At 43.9% G+C, this 17,997-nt stretch overlaps 1 protein-coding gene across 1 annotated transcript in view; it reads right to left on the bottom strand.

The window, feature by feature from the left end:
* dnah2 (dynein, axonemal, heavy chain 2) overlaps positions 1-17,997 on the bottom strand; it is a gene marked incomplete at both ends in the record, with an annotated part of 552,347 nt that overhangs the window by 271,619 nt on the left and 262,731 nt on the right. Inside the window, 1 exon segment of the mRNA XM_080741500.1 lies at positions 2,130-2,310. Within this exon segment, the coding sequence (XP_080597626.1) occupies positions 2,130-2,310 (181 nt within the window).

Genomic DNA, 17,997 nt, shown 5'->3' with positions numbered 1-17,997 from the left:
TTTTTTTAAGATTTGTTTTTGGGCTTTTTATGCCTTTATTGATAGGACAGTAGACTGACAGGAAATGGGGAGAGAGATGGGGAATGACATGTGGCAAAGGTCGTCCGGATCGGGAATCGAACCGGCGACGCCAGCAGGCATCATAGCCTAGTATGTGGTATGCGCCTTGACCACCAGGCCAGCGGGCGCCCCAGAACAGTCACCATTGACGTCCAGTTGTGCAATACCTGTCTGTGATGTAGGCATTGTTTCAGCATGTGGCTGTTACCATGGTGGCGAAACTGTTTATTATCAGTGACGTCAGCATGCATTCAGACGGGTGGACGGCCAGACATTCGGTAAATTAAAAGTGAGATTATTATTTTCTTAAACTATGGATACATTTGTACTTTTTCACCATCAGTTGATGCTTCATATCCATATACTGTAAGAGAAGTTGAGGTGTTGATTTCTTTATATTTGGGATACAGTTCTAATATGACGCAATCTAACATTCCCCATCAGGATTTTCTATAGAAAAAATAATAATCCGCGTCCCAGGAGGATAGCGCCCTCTAGCGGCAAGGATGTCAGACTTTGGTTCTCTATTTAAAGTATTTTTTTGTGCAAATAAAATGTGACTTTCCAATACAATCCGTCTGGTAGCATATACACAATATAATAACTTATACAATGTTCTGTTTTCTTGAGCTGGAGAGACAGCCTGCTACTGAATAAACACTTATAGTGATGAGTTATATCAGGATATAAATATCACTTATACTAACTACCTTTAAGTACAGTAGCCTACTTCGAGTGTACAGTATGTACTTGGTTATACATTGTACCATATGGAGACAAGTGGAGCAGATGGTTAAAGCAGAGACGAGAGAGCAGACATGCTGACCTGCGTGGCTATAACCAGGTGTCTCTTCACCCATCTGAAACTAACAGCTAAAACCACTGGCCTGTTTGTTTGTTTACAGTACATAACATCGTTGTCGGGCAGAAACCTTGGGTCTCCATATTTCAACTTTTGTAAGTAAATTAACGGTGCATCATAGAAAAAGTCACAGAAAAGTAGCAAAAGTAGATGAAGCTCACATTATGTTACAATGTGACGCATTGTGAGCTTGTAGTCTGAAGCTGCCAAGTGTTTAAATGTGTATGTGGGTTTTGCATTAACAAGCGCTTCTGACCAAATAATAACTACATGCTGTAGGTTCTTTTCTTTTTTCATTTCCTGAAAATTAACAGTTTTGGACTAATTATAGGTTTCCACCCGAACAGAGACAGCGCCTACGCGGACGAATGCGGTTTAGGACACATAGCTGGAAGAACATCAAGGGCTGCACAGCATTGTTCAGGGGATTTAATTCCATACAGCATTATATAACATACAATATGGTATGTTTACAGTACACGTACACCCTACAGTATATATCCTATAATTCTAAACACAATAAGACTGTGTCAAAAGCACGGCACAGATCCATGTGTACTGTGCTGTTATGATGCATCCTGGGAGCCATGCTGTGTACAGTACATGACTGTTATTATAGCTGCTAGTGTTGTCAGTGTTGTTCATCATTATTATTACTGTACTGTAGTTCACCACTGTCGGGCAGAAACCTTGTATCTCCAAGTTCAAATGGGTATGTTTTTTCCGAAATGAAAGCCCTACTTCGTCTTACAAGAGTGTTGCACAAAAGTATTGAAAATAGCCGTGCGAGGCGTTGTGTGCTCGTAGATCGGCTATTTTCACTATTTTAAATCATTATACAAATGATAAATACAAAATGAACGGTTTTGGACATACAAGGTTTCCACCCGACAACAACGAGTAGTAGATGTTGCTGTTATTATTGTTGCTGTACATCTTGTGTCTCTCCCCCCCCCCCCTCTCTCTCTCTCTCTCACACTCTCTCTCTTCTATCTCTCTCTCTCTCTCTCTCTCTCTCTCTTACACTTTTTTCCTCTCTTCCTCTGTCTCTCATCTCTTCCTGTTTGTGTGTGTGTGTGTGTGTGTGTGTGTGTGTGTGTGTGTGTGTGTGTGTGTGTGTGTGTGTGTGTGTGTGTGTGTGTGTGTGTGTGTGTGTGTGTGTGTGTGTGTGTGTGTGTGCGTGCGTGCGTGCACGTGCGCACCATACCTCCAGGTACATCCACAGCCTCTGCGTGGTGAGGATCATCTCGATGACCTCCTGCACCTGGGAGAGACGGCGCTCCCAGCGGTCCACCTCGCCCACGAAGGGCCTGACGAAGCGAGACGCCTTCATGCTGGACAACACCACCTGGTTGTCCTCCAGCGTCTGCAGCACCTCCTCCGTCCCCCTGGGAGAGAGACACAGAGACAGACAGAGAGAGAGAGAGTGTGTGTGAGAGACAGACAGACGGAGAGAGCGGAGGCGTCATTTCAGAAAGAAATAGTTGGTGGCAGGCACATGCACACATACAGTAAACATCCCCTTTATCTGTCTGTAAAAAGTGCCCTCTCCAGACCATGAATGCAGTTTTCACTGTGGTGAAAGAAATGCAAATTCCCTCTTTCCATGCCATACCTTAAGGCAGCATTTAAGAGAATTGTCTTGTCCAAACTCTCCTGAACTTGCATTCAGCATCTTACTGTATGTTGAAAGAATCGCCCTCTCCGTGTAGAAATCCATGCCGTACGCCAGTATTCACTTGATTATGCTTAGTGCATTGTGGTATCAACCCTAAAAAATATTTTCACCAAAAGGACCTTTTAGAAATGTCAGCCCCTGCCTCTCTAACATTCTCTGCACGTCCCTGGTGGGTGGCAAAAAATACATTTTGCCTAATTTCTAAAACAGAGAAAATAGTGGATCTGCAGTCTCTCAACGCGTTGCCAAGCGACGCGTTGAGAGCCTACGGATCCACTATTTCCGCTATTTGTTTGGGGGCAAAAAGAGAAAATATTTGAAGATGTTCGCCCATAATGACATTCCCAAAATTGGGATGCCACGTTGAAAGTGGTTAATAAATGAGTTGGTGACTACTATGCATAAAATAACTGAATGTGAGGTTAACTGTGTACACTAGGGGGTATCCCTGATGCCCCGAATGACGCCCCTGGGAGAGAGATAAATGTGTGTTTATATAAAAGTTATAAAACTTTATAAAGCTTAAAGAAGAGCATAACAAGCCCTCAGCTCATTGAGTTCCAATCTCAACTCTTAATTGCCTCTCCATGTCACTCAGACTCAGAAACCTCCTATCTGCCTATTTCAACTTTTTATGTTCTTTGTCACTACAAAAGTAGTGAAAATAGCAGATCTAAAAGCTCACAACGCGTCACGATACGACGCACTGTGCGCTTGAAAGTTTTCGTTCCGTTCCCTGAAAAAATAACCGCAAAAATTCTCTGCACGTCCCTGCTCGCTCTACTTTCACTTCCTACTTTGTTTTCTGTAAAAAAATGCCAGATCTGTTGCGTAACATTTCACTTAAAGGTCGGGACTATAATGCATTATGATCACATTAATACTGCATAAAGGGTCCAAATGACACCCCTGGGAGAGAGATATAATTTGTCTAACTTTGTTGCTGGTAGGTGGAGCCAACCAAAATCTCCAAAGTTGACAGTAGGGATATATTCAGCAGGGATATATTCTCGTCACACCGCATTGTGAGCTTGTAAATCGGCTATTTTCGGCTATTTTCACAACTTAATTTATGGAATTTCTTCGATTCTTTTTATTTATTAATGCAATTACCTAGAGAACTCATTGCATTTATTTTTTGGGGGTGAGTGCTTTTATTTATTTATTTTTTAAACTAGATGTGGGAAACCAAAAATAAATGGACCCATTAAAATGTGTCCGCGACCCACAAATGGGTCCCGACCCAGCGTTTGGGAACCAGCGCCATAGAGCACTCGACCACTTTCAACCTCCTTTTTGGCCACGTCATTACAGGCCAATTAGGCTATGTTCGCTATTCGCCTACGATAGGGCTTAAGTGGTCATGATTCACTGTCATTTTCTTCATGTGCTGTGAACCACTTCTGCTTTTTTATATTCTTAGCTTCCTTTTCAGACAGTCTATTCTCTTCCTTCCATGGTGTCTACGTGACGCAGGTCGTGTCAACACCTCCTCTGCCCCAGCTGTCGTCTCCTGTAGTCTCACGTTAGCCAGACCGTCAGCACATCTCTGCCTACACACACACACACACACGTCTGGTGAAGTCCGGTGCAATGTAGGGGTTACAACAGTGTCCAGCCAGAAGCTAAAGCTACCTACCTAACAAACCTAATAACCTACGCCTGCTGCTTGGAAGACTGCCCCGGAGTCTTTGCATTTACCGTACGTACAAAGTTTGAATGTATCACTCACTGCTGACGTTCACTCAGAGAGAGAAAGAGAGGAAGAGAGTGAGACGGACAGAAAGAGAGAGGTACAGGGAGAGAGACAGAGGCTGAGAGGGCAAGACTGCTATGGGGGAGAGAGAGAGAGAGATAGAGAGAGACAGAGAAAAGGAGAGAGATGACAAGAAAGAAACAGAGGGGGAGACAGAGAAGGAGAAAGAGACGATAGCGTGACAGAGAAAGAGAGAGAGAGAGAGAGAGACTGGTGCCCTCTCAGACACACTCCAGTCTCCTAACAACACAGCTTTCCAAAACACCAATCAGAGTGAACACAACGCCATGAACGTAAAGAGCCCTATTTGTAACAGTGGAAAGAAGAAAGTATGGTCAGAATACATTCCCTACGGTCAGAGACAGGACGCACAGACGGATCAGTACAGGATCACTGACCACAAATAGGCAAGTTCAGCTGTCAGATTTCAAAAGTCTTAATGACCTCTCAAACAAAACTAGGAATTACTGCTAGGAAAAGGAGACATCATACAGGGAAGGAGGGATGGAGTGAGAGACAGAGAGAGAGGGAGGGACAGGGAAGGAGGGATGGAGTGAGAGACAGAGAGAGAGGGAGGGAGGGAGGGGGAAGACAAAGTGGAAAGTGTGTGAGCATGAGAGAGAAAGGGACACGGGGAGAGAAAGAAAGGAGTGATGGGGATATGGAGCAAGCAGGATGGTGGAAGAAAGAGGTGGAGACGATATGAGGTACAGTACTGCGTGTGCGTAGTATATTAATCACAGTCGTAATCAGTGTGTGTTGTTCATCATCAGTCTATATTAAAGTGTTTGCTCTGAAGCAGCATCGAAACTAATGATTGCATTGCGACAGACTGCAGGTCACCATCACATATATCACGCCACTCAGCCGTGGCTGCACACAATACGCTGTCACATAACAAACGAGATGACACACACACACGCACACGCACACGCACACACACACACACACACACACACACACACACACACACACTTTCTGTATTGGGGGCAGGGACGTGCAGAGAATGTTAGAGAGGCAGGGGCTGAAATTTCTAAAAGGGCATTTGGTGGAAATATCGACAATAGCAGACCACCAAGCTCACAACGCGTCACACTGCGACGTGTTGTGAGCTTGGAGGTCGGCTATTTTCGGTGCGTTATACCACACTGAACTAAATCAAGTCAATACAAGAGATGTGCTGTATGGATTTCTACAGCGAAAGGGCATTTATTTCAACATAATTATGCTGCATTCAAGTCAATTCTCTTGAATGCTGCCTTCAGGTATGGCATGGAAAGAGGGCATTTGAATTTCTTTCACCATAAGTAAAAACTGCATTCATGGTCTGGAGACGAGAGGGCACTTTTTACTGATGGGTAAAAGGGAAGGGGCTCAAGCACCCTTTGATGTATATGTGTGCACGTGCCTGATTGGGGGGGGGGGGGGGCTTTTTACGATTGTAAATTCATAATTCTTTTTTTTCCCTTCTCTTCTCCCCCCCCCCCCCCCCGCCCCCCCAAATGCCGTTATCCCAGGCTGCTTTAAACCATCACACGTACTCTGAGAGAGTCAACACCCATGAATCACCAGGATTGCAAAGTATTACAGCCTTTTCGTGGCAGCAGGGGTGTCACACCAAATTCTGGGCCCTGGGGTACAAGGATTCACTGTGGGGCCCTTGTGCTTTAAGTATTGAAAAATAGCAGATATACAAGCTCAAAGCGGCGAGCTTGTAGATCTGCTATTTTGGAAAAATCATGAAAATCTTTCAATCTTTCAATATTTCAATATTTCATTATTTCAAATCCTTCTGAGGTTTTTTGAAAAACCTATGTTTCTATGTTCTATCTAGTTACAAATGTTCGCTTAAAAAAATACATAATATTCAAAGATTTGCACACATTTTCACGACTTTTCAAAAAATAGCAGATCTACAAGCTCACAGCGCGGCACTCGGTGCCGCGCTGTGAGCTTGTATATGTGCTATTTTTCAATAGCTAAAGTATAAAATAATGAAGGCCCCTCCACCACCTTGGGCCCTAGTAACTCAGTCCCACTTTCCTACCCCTTGTGACGCCCCTGCGTGGCGGTCCCTGTTCTGAATCAGAATCAGCCTGGTCGTCACATCACAGGTTTACAGGTGTACAGAAGTGGGTGATTTTCTTTTTCTTCTCCTTTCTTTTTTCCGGTGGATCTGTTTTGACAGTGTGGTAAATTGCCAGAGGTCCAGCGTAGGTGGGTAACCCGTAGGTGGGTAACCCACCCCCTCCAAAAAAGTGTTCAGAAAGAGTTACAATTAGGTTTTTATGTGGCCACACCCACCAGTTCATTAAGTATGCCTGGTTGTCATGGTGGGTGTTGACCCAGCTGAAGTTAGCCACACCCACAGTGTTGGGTGAATGGTGAAAGGGGAGGGGATGATTATATGATGTCAATTTATCTGTGTTTTTGGATCGACACTTTTGACCCACAAGGTGTCAGCCTCCAGGAAGAAACCCCAAATACAGAAAAAAACATACAATATAATTGCTCATAACAACCACACCAGGGGGTCTAATGAAGTACTGTCAACCTCATAGACACATGAAAACCAGAAAAAGTGCAAACTATAGCACGGCTCTTTAAAATAATAACAAATTATGGCGTTTTTTGACATACAAGGTTTCCGCAGGACTACATTTTGGAAACGGCACATTAGCTTCAAATGTGCCCTGAGCCAACGTTGGCTGGGACTCCGTAGCAATGTCACACTCTACTCTCCCAACAGGAATTAAAAAGCGGGTGAACACGGTGTTCAAAGGCTCTGGGTCTTGGGGAGGTCTTTTGGCTCCTTGTCAAGGAGTCATTTAGCCTCCATTCAATTATTGGAGAATCCTCACTGCCGCTCGGAAAAAACATTGTATGTGTCCAAAAACCGTCCTTTGTTATCATCACTTTAAAAACATGACAAAATTGTGAAAATGAGAAAACAAGCTCGCGATTCGACGCGGTGTGGGCTTTTACGTTGTCTATTTTCGCTACTTTTGCGTGACACTTCTTCTATGATGAAGTAGGGGTGTTTGTTTATGAGCAAAGCATAACAAGCTGAAATGTGGAGGTAAAGGTTTCTTGCCTAACAGCCAGAGGATTCTGGGTGAACTGGCACGTCAGAAAGGAGCTCGCCACCCTCGCCACGATCGTGAAAAGAATATGGAAAAAAGAAAAGTACGTGCTTTGCAAGGGAGAACTTTTTATAGCCTTAAAGGAATATTTCACTTTCAAAAAAGCTTTTGGTCATTTTGTCGTCTAATCAGGCTTTTATGAACACCCTGAAAAGTTTTTAATTTGCTTGATTCAATATTTAGATATTTGCTATGTAAATGTTATCAGGCCCTCCTCCTCCAGGACCCATTGTAACTTCAAACTCCATTTTAACCATGATAGATTCATTAAAAACACCAATTATTTTTTTCTGGTGACTCATAATACAGGTACCCTCCTAATACGTGAGCAGGCCGTGTTTTTCTCTTTTCATGTATTTTTAATAAATCTTTGGGAAAATGGGAAAAATGTAATACAAAAATGAATTATTAAAAATAAATAAAAACGTTATCGAAAACACATGGCCTGCTCACATATTAGGAGGGTATTATGAGTCACCAGAAAACATAATGGGTGTTTTTAATGAATCTATCATGGTTAAAATGAAGTTTGAATTTATCTAAATATTGAATCGAGCAAATTAAAACCAGTCGTTCAGGGTGTTCATAAAAGCCTGATTAGACGATAAAATTAAGATTTTTTTTTTTAAGTGAAATATCCATTTAAATAGTCAAGTCGTAGTCTCTTCACATAAGTGTCCGTAGGATGAACTTGTACAGTCAAAGGACAGCTTCACTCAAACGTTTTACACACGTTCACAGTGTTATTACACACACAAATACAGTGTATCGTCGCTGCCGGGTGGAAACCTACTGTAGTACTGATGTGCCATTTAGTGTTTCATTATTTTATGCTTTAACTATTGAAAAATAGCAGATATACAAGCTCACAGCGCGGCACCGAGTGCCGCGCTGCGAGCTTGTAGATCTGCTATTTTTGAAAAATCGTGAAAATTAGAATTTTGACCCAATTCTATAAGTGTCTTTTGAATCCTTCTAAGGTTTTTTGAAAAACCTATGTTTCTATGTCAGCAATCTGGCCAGCCATCGTCAAAGAAAAGGTCCTTTTCACTTAACTGGAGCTCAGTTAGTTCTCTCTTGAGAGACTACTATGTCAGAGGTTCTCAAACCTTTTCATGTGAAGGACCCCCAAAATTATATCAATTTGACCACCGACCCGCATCTCAAAATATTTCATTCCAGGGACCACCCAGAAGCAAAATTTTAGTTACAACCGTTCGCTTTGAAAATACATTATATTCAAAGATTTGCACACATGTTCACAACTTTTTTCAAAAATAGCAGATCTACAAGCTCGCAGCGCGGCACTCGGTGCCGCGCTGTGAGCTTGTATATCTGCTATTTTTCACTGGTTAAAGCATTCAATAATTCTAGGCCCTAAATGGGTTAAAAACTTCACACGTCCTGCCAATGGCAAGACAGCAGATTTCCAGTGGATTATTGGCAGAACATTGAGCTTGTAGACCAGCTATTTTTTGTTATTTTTATGACCTTCTCTGACTTCTCTGAGTTTAAATCTACCTATTGAAGGTGGATTCTGCTTCTCAGTGGGAATGGAATCAGTGCTGTGTTCCACCTGTAGCGCACGTATAAGGCGTCTGCTGTCGGAAATAAAAATATGAATAGCGTCTGCCCTCGTGAACCTTTCAAAGTAGCGTATTTGAAAGGCATTATGCACTAGTGGCGTCTGCCCTGGCCACACGAATAGCCGCGGATCATAGATTATAGTATGCCCTCAAAGAAAGTCTAGAACACACCGATGAATGGAATGGGTTCTTTTTGCGGATTTCTGAAAAAACACTCCCTCTCTCTCTCTCTCTCACACACACACACACACACACACACACACACACACACACACACACACACACACACACACACACACACACACACACACACACACACACACACACACACACACACACACACACACACCAAGTGTAGCTCAGTATAACAGCATACAGAAGAAGTCATACAGACATGCTTCCATGTACATACAGGCACAGTACAGTAGTCTCAAATAGCAGTCCGTCTCTACAGATCAGCCCACACTAGACACACTGTTCCTCTTGAAGTACAGACCATGTCCACATAATGTAGACAGACACACACGCGCACACACACACACACACACACACACACACACACACACACACACACACACACACACACACACACACACACACACACACACACACAGGCAGGGACGTCACACCAAATTCTGGGCCCTGGGTACAAGGATTCACTGCGGGCCCCCCATGAATGTTAACCATTGAAAAATAGCAGATATACAAGCTCACAGCGCGGCACCGAGTGCCGCGCTGCGAGCTTGTAGATCTGCTATTTTTGAAAAATCGTGAAAATGTGTGCCAAGAAACCTGTTTCCATGTCAGTGATGCTCAAACTTTTTCATGTGAAGGACCCCCCATCTCAAAATATTTAGTTCCAGGGACCCCCCAGAAGCAAAATTTGAGTTACAAATGTTCACTTAAAAAATACATATATTCAAAGATTTGTGCACATTTTCACGACTTTTCAAAAATAGCAGATCTACAAGCTCGCAGCGCGGCACTCGGTGCCGCGCTGTGAGCTTGTATATCTGCTATGTTTCAATAGCTAAAGTTACTAGGGCCCCTCCACCTTGGGCCCTGGTAACTCAGTCCCACTTTCCTACCCCTTGTGACGCCCCTGCACACAGGTGTCTTTCGACAAAGACTACCATATTAAATTAGTAGCATTAAAAAATCTTCTTCTCGATTAACAAACTGTATATGAGCTGAATTAAGTTGGTTATGGTTCTGAATATGGGTTTTGATAGACAGTATGCTTGGCTAATTGCCAAGGTTTAGGGGCAGCAGCGAGAAAATCGCTCTGAATGACAGAGCCATGAATGCACACGCATGCACGCACGCACGCACGCAAGCACACACACACACACACACACACACACACACACAGAGGCAGGAGGGCATTGGTCCTCCGCCCCCCTGCCTGGCGTGCCTGGTAACCATGGCAGCAGCCTCGCTGCAGCCGTCACCATGCCAACCGGTGGCGGAAACCTTTCTGCAGGGATCAGACTGGCTGGGTGACACCTGACGAATGCACGCACGCACGCACGCACGCACGCACGCACGCACGCACGCACGCACGCACGCACGCACGCACGCACGCACGCACGCACGCACGCACGCACGCACGCACGCACGCACGCACGCACGCACGCACGCACGCACGCACGCACGCACGCACGCACGCACGCACGCACGCACGCACGCACGCACGCACGCACGCACGCACGCACACACACACACACACACGCAAGCAGCACATAGGCAGGTAAAACACTCACAGAGAACAAAGAGAAAGGCTCAGGCAGTAAAGATACATGCAGAGAGGCACACTGGTAGGCCATGCACTGTACACGCACACACACACACACACACACACACACACACACACACACACACACACACACACCCTCACTCGACCTGCACTTTGCAGGTCGACATAAAAGGTTTCTTTAGAAAGCGTTCTTTCATTCTTCCTTCCATCCTTTCAGACTTAATACATGGTTGCTGTCGGGTGGAAACCTTATATGTCCAAAACCCTTCAGTTTGTATTATTGGCAAAATTGCGAAAATAGCAGATCTGCAAGCCCTCAACATGTCGCTTGGCTGTCAGCTTAAGTAAGATTTTTTTTTAAATGTTAAAACGATGAACTATAGAGATACAAGGTTTCTGCCCGACATCAATGATATTCTCCATCGTATGATAGCGTTGTGCCCCCAAAAAACTGAGGATCTACAAGCTCACAACGCAACGTACACGCTAGCGTGTAGATCTGCATTTTTGGTGCACGACAACGTCATACGACAGAGTATATCATATCTGTCCGGTGGAAACCTTATCTTTAAAAAAAACGTTACTTTTCAGGATTCAAATTCAAAGACAGCAAAAGTAGCTGATATACAAGCTCAAAACGCGGCACAAAGCAATGGGTTTCAAGCTTGCAGATCTGCTACTTTTGCTTTTGGGAATTTGATGAATTTGTGTTACGTCGGGTATGTAGGGCACGGGGAGGTAGGGCATTCATTTATGAATAGATCAACACAAAAAGTTACAATATGGAGATGAAAGGTTTCTGCCCAACATTAACGACATAAATCGGGCTTTACTCTGATTTTATATGATCTACATCTGATTCGGCCGGCCACACACGCACACACACACACACACACACACACACACACACACACACACACACACACACACACACACACACACACACACACACACACACACACACACACACACACACACACACACACACACACACACACACCACATATTAATAACTGGCTCCAATGTCAATTTGTGCTCTCAAGGACTGGAGGTGCTGAGCGAAGCAGAGGCCATGCAGAGATGGAGAGAGACAGAGAGAGAGAGAGAGAGAGAGAGAGAGAGAGAGAGAGAGAGATCGAGAGAGAGAGAGAGAGAGAGATGGGGGGGGGGGGTGAGAGAGAGTGACAGCTGAGCGAGAGATGGAGAGAGTGAGACAGATAGTGGAGAGAGACGGAGAGAGTGAGACAAAGAGTGAGATAGGATAGAGTAATACATTCAGTTCTTATTCATGCTGATTCACCTGCTGAGTCCAGAGACTCATTTACCTAAACAATACATTTCAGACAGGGCAAAGAGGACACACTGTGTGTGTGTGTGTGTGTGTGTGTGTGTGTGTGTGTGTGTGTGTGTGTGTGTGTGTGTGTGTGTGTGTGTGAGTTTGTCTTGCTATACTTATGGGGACTAAACGCATGTTCACACAGTCACCTGCAGGGGACCTCTGACAGTGTGAGGACAAAATAGTAGGTTCCCAAAACGGTTAGGGTTAAGGTTAGGTTTAGGGGTAGAGGTTAGGGTAAGGCCACAGGACTTGCATAAAAATGAATGGAAATCTATAATGTCCCCACAAGTGATGTATATATATAGTGTGTGTTGTGTGTGTGTGTGTGTGTGTGTGTGTGTGTGTGTGTGTGTGTGTGTGTGTGTGTGTGTGTGTGTGCGCGCGCGTGCGTGCGTGCGTGCGTGCGTGCGTGCATGTGTGATTCCAATTTGAATGTAGTCAACGCCTTGCAAAATATCTCACATGAATGTGGCTATTTATCCCAGCATGGATACTGGGTTAGTTATAGTTTGACGTCTTAAGGCAGAAATTACTTTTTGATGTACACACACACACTCACGTACAGTACTGCACGCTATAATGTCAATCCTTCTGTGTATTAGAGGTCTGCTGTGGACAGTTCCTAGAAACTTGGCATGCTGAAATAGAAGCCATTGTTCATGCATCATAAAAAAGAAAACTATACAAATGAAAGTTCGATATATACTTTTTTAATGTAGGAAAAGAAAATTGGATTTTTACTTGAATAAAAATTGGCCTGTGACCCACAAATGGGTCCCGACCCACTATTTGGGGACCACTGTCATAGCATACAGAAATGGTGCCATCTTACAATTAGCATTATTACTGAGGACCAATTCTATTGAAGCTAGGATAAAAGCATGAAGTAGTCCTTCGAGCCCTCTTTCTAAAAACACAGTGAAAATGCCTCAAATAGGACATCACCAGGTTGAAAGCACATAATGAAATAATAATGAAAGAAATGGTCAGATGAATCACTGCAGCTCCAGCGGGTGCTGACACGTTGCCATGACACCCAGAATGTCACCCATGCGGTGCAGAACACCTTGTCCCAAATTGTTACTTTTTAGGAAAAGGAGAAGAAAAAAGAAAAGAAACCGTGTTCCAAATGGATCCAATGTAGTCACAATGTCCTTAAAGGTTTTCACTGATTAAATATCCTAAATTAAAATTGGACCACGGCCATGTCACTCTGACATAACTAGTCTATGTCTGTGACGTGCTCGATCGAAGAAGGAGGGCATTCATTTACGACAGTAGTTTTCAACCCTTTTCAAGTCAAGGTTCATTATTTATTCTGCATTTGAGCCACGGGCCACCGTTTGATGAGATTTAGCCTCTCAGACCACAAAACAAAGGAATATTTTGTTGCCGTCGAATGAAATTTTGTCCACATTTCCATGCTGCATTGATGTTGGTACCATAAGGGAGATGACAGGCAAACAATGATCAAAATAACAATTCTTCTACATTCTTTAATTGTGTAGACTTCTTGTAAATTAAGTAATGAAGTTGTTTAACAATAATTTAACTCTTGAGAGTGTAAAATAAAACCATATGGACCCGTAAATGAAACTAAATCGATTTGGTTTCATTTTACGCTCTCAAGGTCTATCCCTTTGGTTACCAACTCTCCATCTGGAGACAACCTGGAACCCCCTCAAGGACCACCGGCGGTCCCCGGACCACTGGATGAAAACCACTGATTTACGAGAGGAGAAAAAAAGGAAGAAACTTTAAAAAAAAAAGTTTCCATATGGAGATACAAGGTTTTCCGCCCGACGAACGGCGGCGTGCGGTTTTCAAAGCACCCGACGGGAAAGATAAGAGAGGTGTGAAGAGAAGGCAGGGAGGGAAAAGAGCACACGTGAAGCAAAAGAGTGCAAGGCAGGCTGGGAAACATGATGCTTGACCTCCTCTGTGTGGCCGCAATGAACAGAGGACACATGCTCACGCTCAGGGGTGTCACACCAAATTCTGGGCCCTGGGTACAAGGATTCACTGCGGGCCCCTGCACAATCATTTTGTGCTTTAACTATTGAAAAATAGCAGATATACAAGCTCACAGCGCCGCGCTGCGAGCTTGTAGATCTGCTATTTTTGAAAAATCGTGAAAATGTGTTCAAGTCTGAATATTTCAAATCCTTTTATGTTTAAAAAAAAAAAAAAAAACTATGTTTCTATGTCAGTGGTGCCCAAACATTTTCATGTGATGGACACAATTTGTCCTTCACATGAAAATACATTTAATTTATTTGGCCACGGACCCCCATCTCAAAATATTTAGTTCCAGGGACCCCCCCCAAAATTTGAGTTACAAATGTTCGCTTAAATATATTCAAATACATATATTCAAAGATTTGCACACATTTTCACGTCTTTTCAAAAATAGCAGATCTACAAGCTTGCAGCGCGGCACTCGGTGCCACACTGTGAGCTTGTATATCTGCTATTTTTCAATAGCTAAAGTATACAATTATTCCAGGCCCCTCCACCTTGGGCCCTAGAAACTCAGTCCCACTTCCCCCCCCCTTGTGACGCCCCTGCTCATGCTCTCTCCCTGTATCTCTCTACATCTGTGTGTGTCTCTGTCTGTCTCTGCCTGCCTAGGGGCTGTCTCTGCTTCTACAGCATTGTAGGTAATGCTTCAACAGCTAGCAACACGCCTGGGAAGATTGAAACAACACACACACACAAGCACGATGAGCGCACACTCGCATCAAATCTCTTGTGTTTTATGGTTGTTTTTTTTACCAGAAACTGTCTTGTAAGTCTTTTACACACTTCTCTCTCGCTCTCTCTTACACACACACACACACACACACACACACACACACACACACACACACACACACACACACACACACACACACACACACACACACACACACACACACACACACACACACACACACACACACACACACACACACACACAGCAGCAGTGCGTAGAGCTGTGCGAAACGTGCACAAACAGTGTGTACAACATGTATAGTGTAAGATGAAAGCATTACAATTGTCATGCTTCCTGAAGCATGAGAAAAACACAACTGTATAGCCGGTCACATTCTATAAATATATGTACACACTTGACACATGTATTGCCTCAGCACACACACTCTCTCTGACAAGTCTCAACATATGCCTCGGGCACACGGTATTAAATCCTTTCTGACACGCCACGCACACACGCACGCAACACACCACGATAGCACTGTGCGCCGTGAACGCATTCAGTGACTCACCACTCTTATCCTCGATGACTCACCACCCGACCCAAATTACCAACGTAATCGCTCCTCCGCACATGTACTGTACTGTACTGGGAGGATGCACAGGAACGAGCCCGCCATGCATGGTTATGTTGATGCCAGCCTACTGTACATCCTGCATGCATGGTGACTGACACCCATCCTCTATATCAGTGGTTCTCAATCTTTTTTTGGCTTGAGTACCCCCTTTCCCTGATTTCTGAATCCAAGTACCCCCTTTAAAAAAACATAAATAATGGTAGGCCTATGTGATGCTATGATAAACCACCCATTTCAAGAATATAAATAAATCGAGTGAAAGAGTTTCAAACGGTGCCTCCGGAGCACTGAGCAGATTTATTTTCAATACTGTGGCCAAAACGTTTCAGCCCAATTTTCGTGTCAATAACTATAAAACTTTCAAGCACAACCCAGGTGCCTGGTACTATGTAATTTGGGGTAGCAATTATAAGGCTCACACCAATTTCTCCATGTGTCATCATTAAACATAACAGTAAAATGTTTCCCCCTCCTAATTCCATGTTTTTAATTCCTTAACTATGAATAATATTGTGGCTTTTTTGAGGGAATTTTCTTGAGTACCCCCTGCAGTACCTCTTCATGTAACCCCATTTGAGAAACAATGCTCTATATCAGTGGTTCTCAAAGTGGATTCCTTTAGGTGGGTCTAAATTGACCCATACAAATCTGTAACTCTGAGAGTGTACAAATGGAACCAAATGAACCTGTTAGGGTTCATTTGGTTCCATTTGTACACTGTCAGAGTTAAGGGGAAGACCTTGAAATGTAAAAGTTTGAGAAACACTGCTCTATATGGACCCTATGTCTGGTTTAAACCATTAAGGCCGATTACACAACAGGTTTCTGAGACACTTATGTTGCTACCAGTGGTGCTCAAACCTTTTCATGTCAAGGATCCCCAAAATGTATGTTTTTGGCTGCCAACCCTCATCTGAAAACATTTTGTTCCAGGGAACCCTCAGAAGCAAATATTTGAAAAAATGTTCGCTTTAAAAGAATACATGTATATTCAAAGATTTGCTCAAATCTTCTTGATTTTTCAAAAATCAAGATTACAAGTAAAACAAAAAAAAAACAAGAATATCTACAAGTGACGCTCTAAGAGCTGGTATATCTGCTATTTTTGACTAGCCAAAGTATAAAATAATGCTTTTTAGCTCAAATCTAAAATGACACAGATGCTTTCCTGGTCTTTTTTAGTTTTTAGATTTATTTTTGGGCTTTTATGCTTTTATTGATAGAACAGTAAACTGACAGGACATAGGGAGAGAGCAAAGGTCGTCAGGAACGGGACTTGAACCCGCAGTGTCAGGCATTGCAGCCAAGGGTGCCCGGACCACCACAACGGCGGCCCGGTGCACGAGAAGTGACACGCGGTGTGTAATCCAAACTTAATGTCTTGAATCATGCACACACACATGTGTACACAAAACGGCACTTGGCTACACCTCTGCAAATCGCTATGAAAAGCCAATGTTGCCTTTGAGCAGCCAAGCAGCGATTGTTAAGTGCTGATGGTGCAAACTGGCCAAGCCCACGGCCTCAGCACAGGTGCTTGGCTCGATATGTCCTGCAAAACTCACATGCACACACAAACACAGACGTTTTAGTATGGCAGTTTTGCCATCTATAATCCTATCCGTTATTCCCCAAAGCCTGAGTTAAGTTGTCGCGCCGAGTGGTGTCGCACCGCAAAAAACAGTCTATCTTCAAGCTATTTTCAACACTGGCGCGCAACTATATAAACCAGGCATAACTTCAATCCCAGTCTCTAAACCTAACCTCTATGCCTAATCCTTACCACAACAGCAGTCTCACCCATATAGACAGTCTCACCCATATAGATGGAAAACACATGTTCTGAGGAGGCGCAGCCACTCTTTCTCCTCGTCCTCATCCGGACGGCTTCACGGACGACGGGCGCGTGTTGTGCACATGCGCCAACACATGCTGACTCGAATATTCAGTTCCTTGGGTGGGAAGCAAACCGCGGCCATAGTGATCTATAGCCATGCTGCCCTACCGACTGAGCAAGCGAAGCCTACTTTTTTTGTGCTTTTATCTTTGACAACGTGGAAGCCCACTTTTTTTTTTGCTTTTTTTCTTTGACAACATGGATTCTAACGACCACCTAACCCTAACCCAAACCCTAAACTTAACCTCAGTAAAACAATGCCTAACCCTAACCCAAACCCTAACCGTAACCTCAGTAAAACAATGCCTAACCCTAACCCAAACCCTAACCTTCCCCATCCTCACTCGCCAGCTCCCGCTCACACATCAGCGCTCACACATCAGCTCCTGCCGCTCACACATCAGCTCCGTCCGCGTCTGCTTTGTCGTCCGGGACGAGGACGACGCAAGTGAGCGTCTCTTACTGGTTTTGAGACGCTGAAGAAGGCCACAGGCCGAAACCGGTCCGTCTATATGGGTGAGACTACTGTTGTGAAATTAATTAATAAATCTACAAGAAAGAAACTACTTCAGAGAGTGCGGATATTAC

Source organism: Nannobrachium achirus (assembly GCF_963921795.1).
Source record: "Nannobrachium achirus genome assembly, chromosome: 14".
In the NCBI taxonomy this organism is placed as follows: domain Eukaryota; kingdom Metazoa; phylum Chordata; class Actinopteri; order Myctophiformes; family Myctophidae; genus Nannobrachium; species Nannobrachium achirus.
Note: the sequence above shows the minus strand (reverse complement) of the source record. Positions and strands in the feature narration are given on the sequence as shown.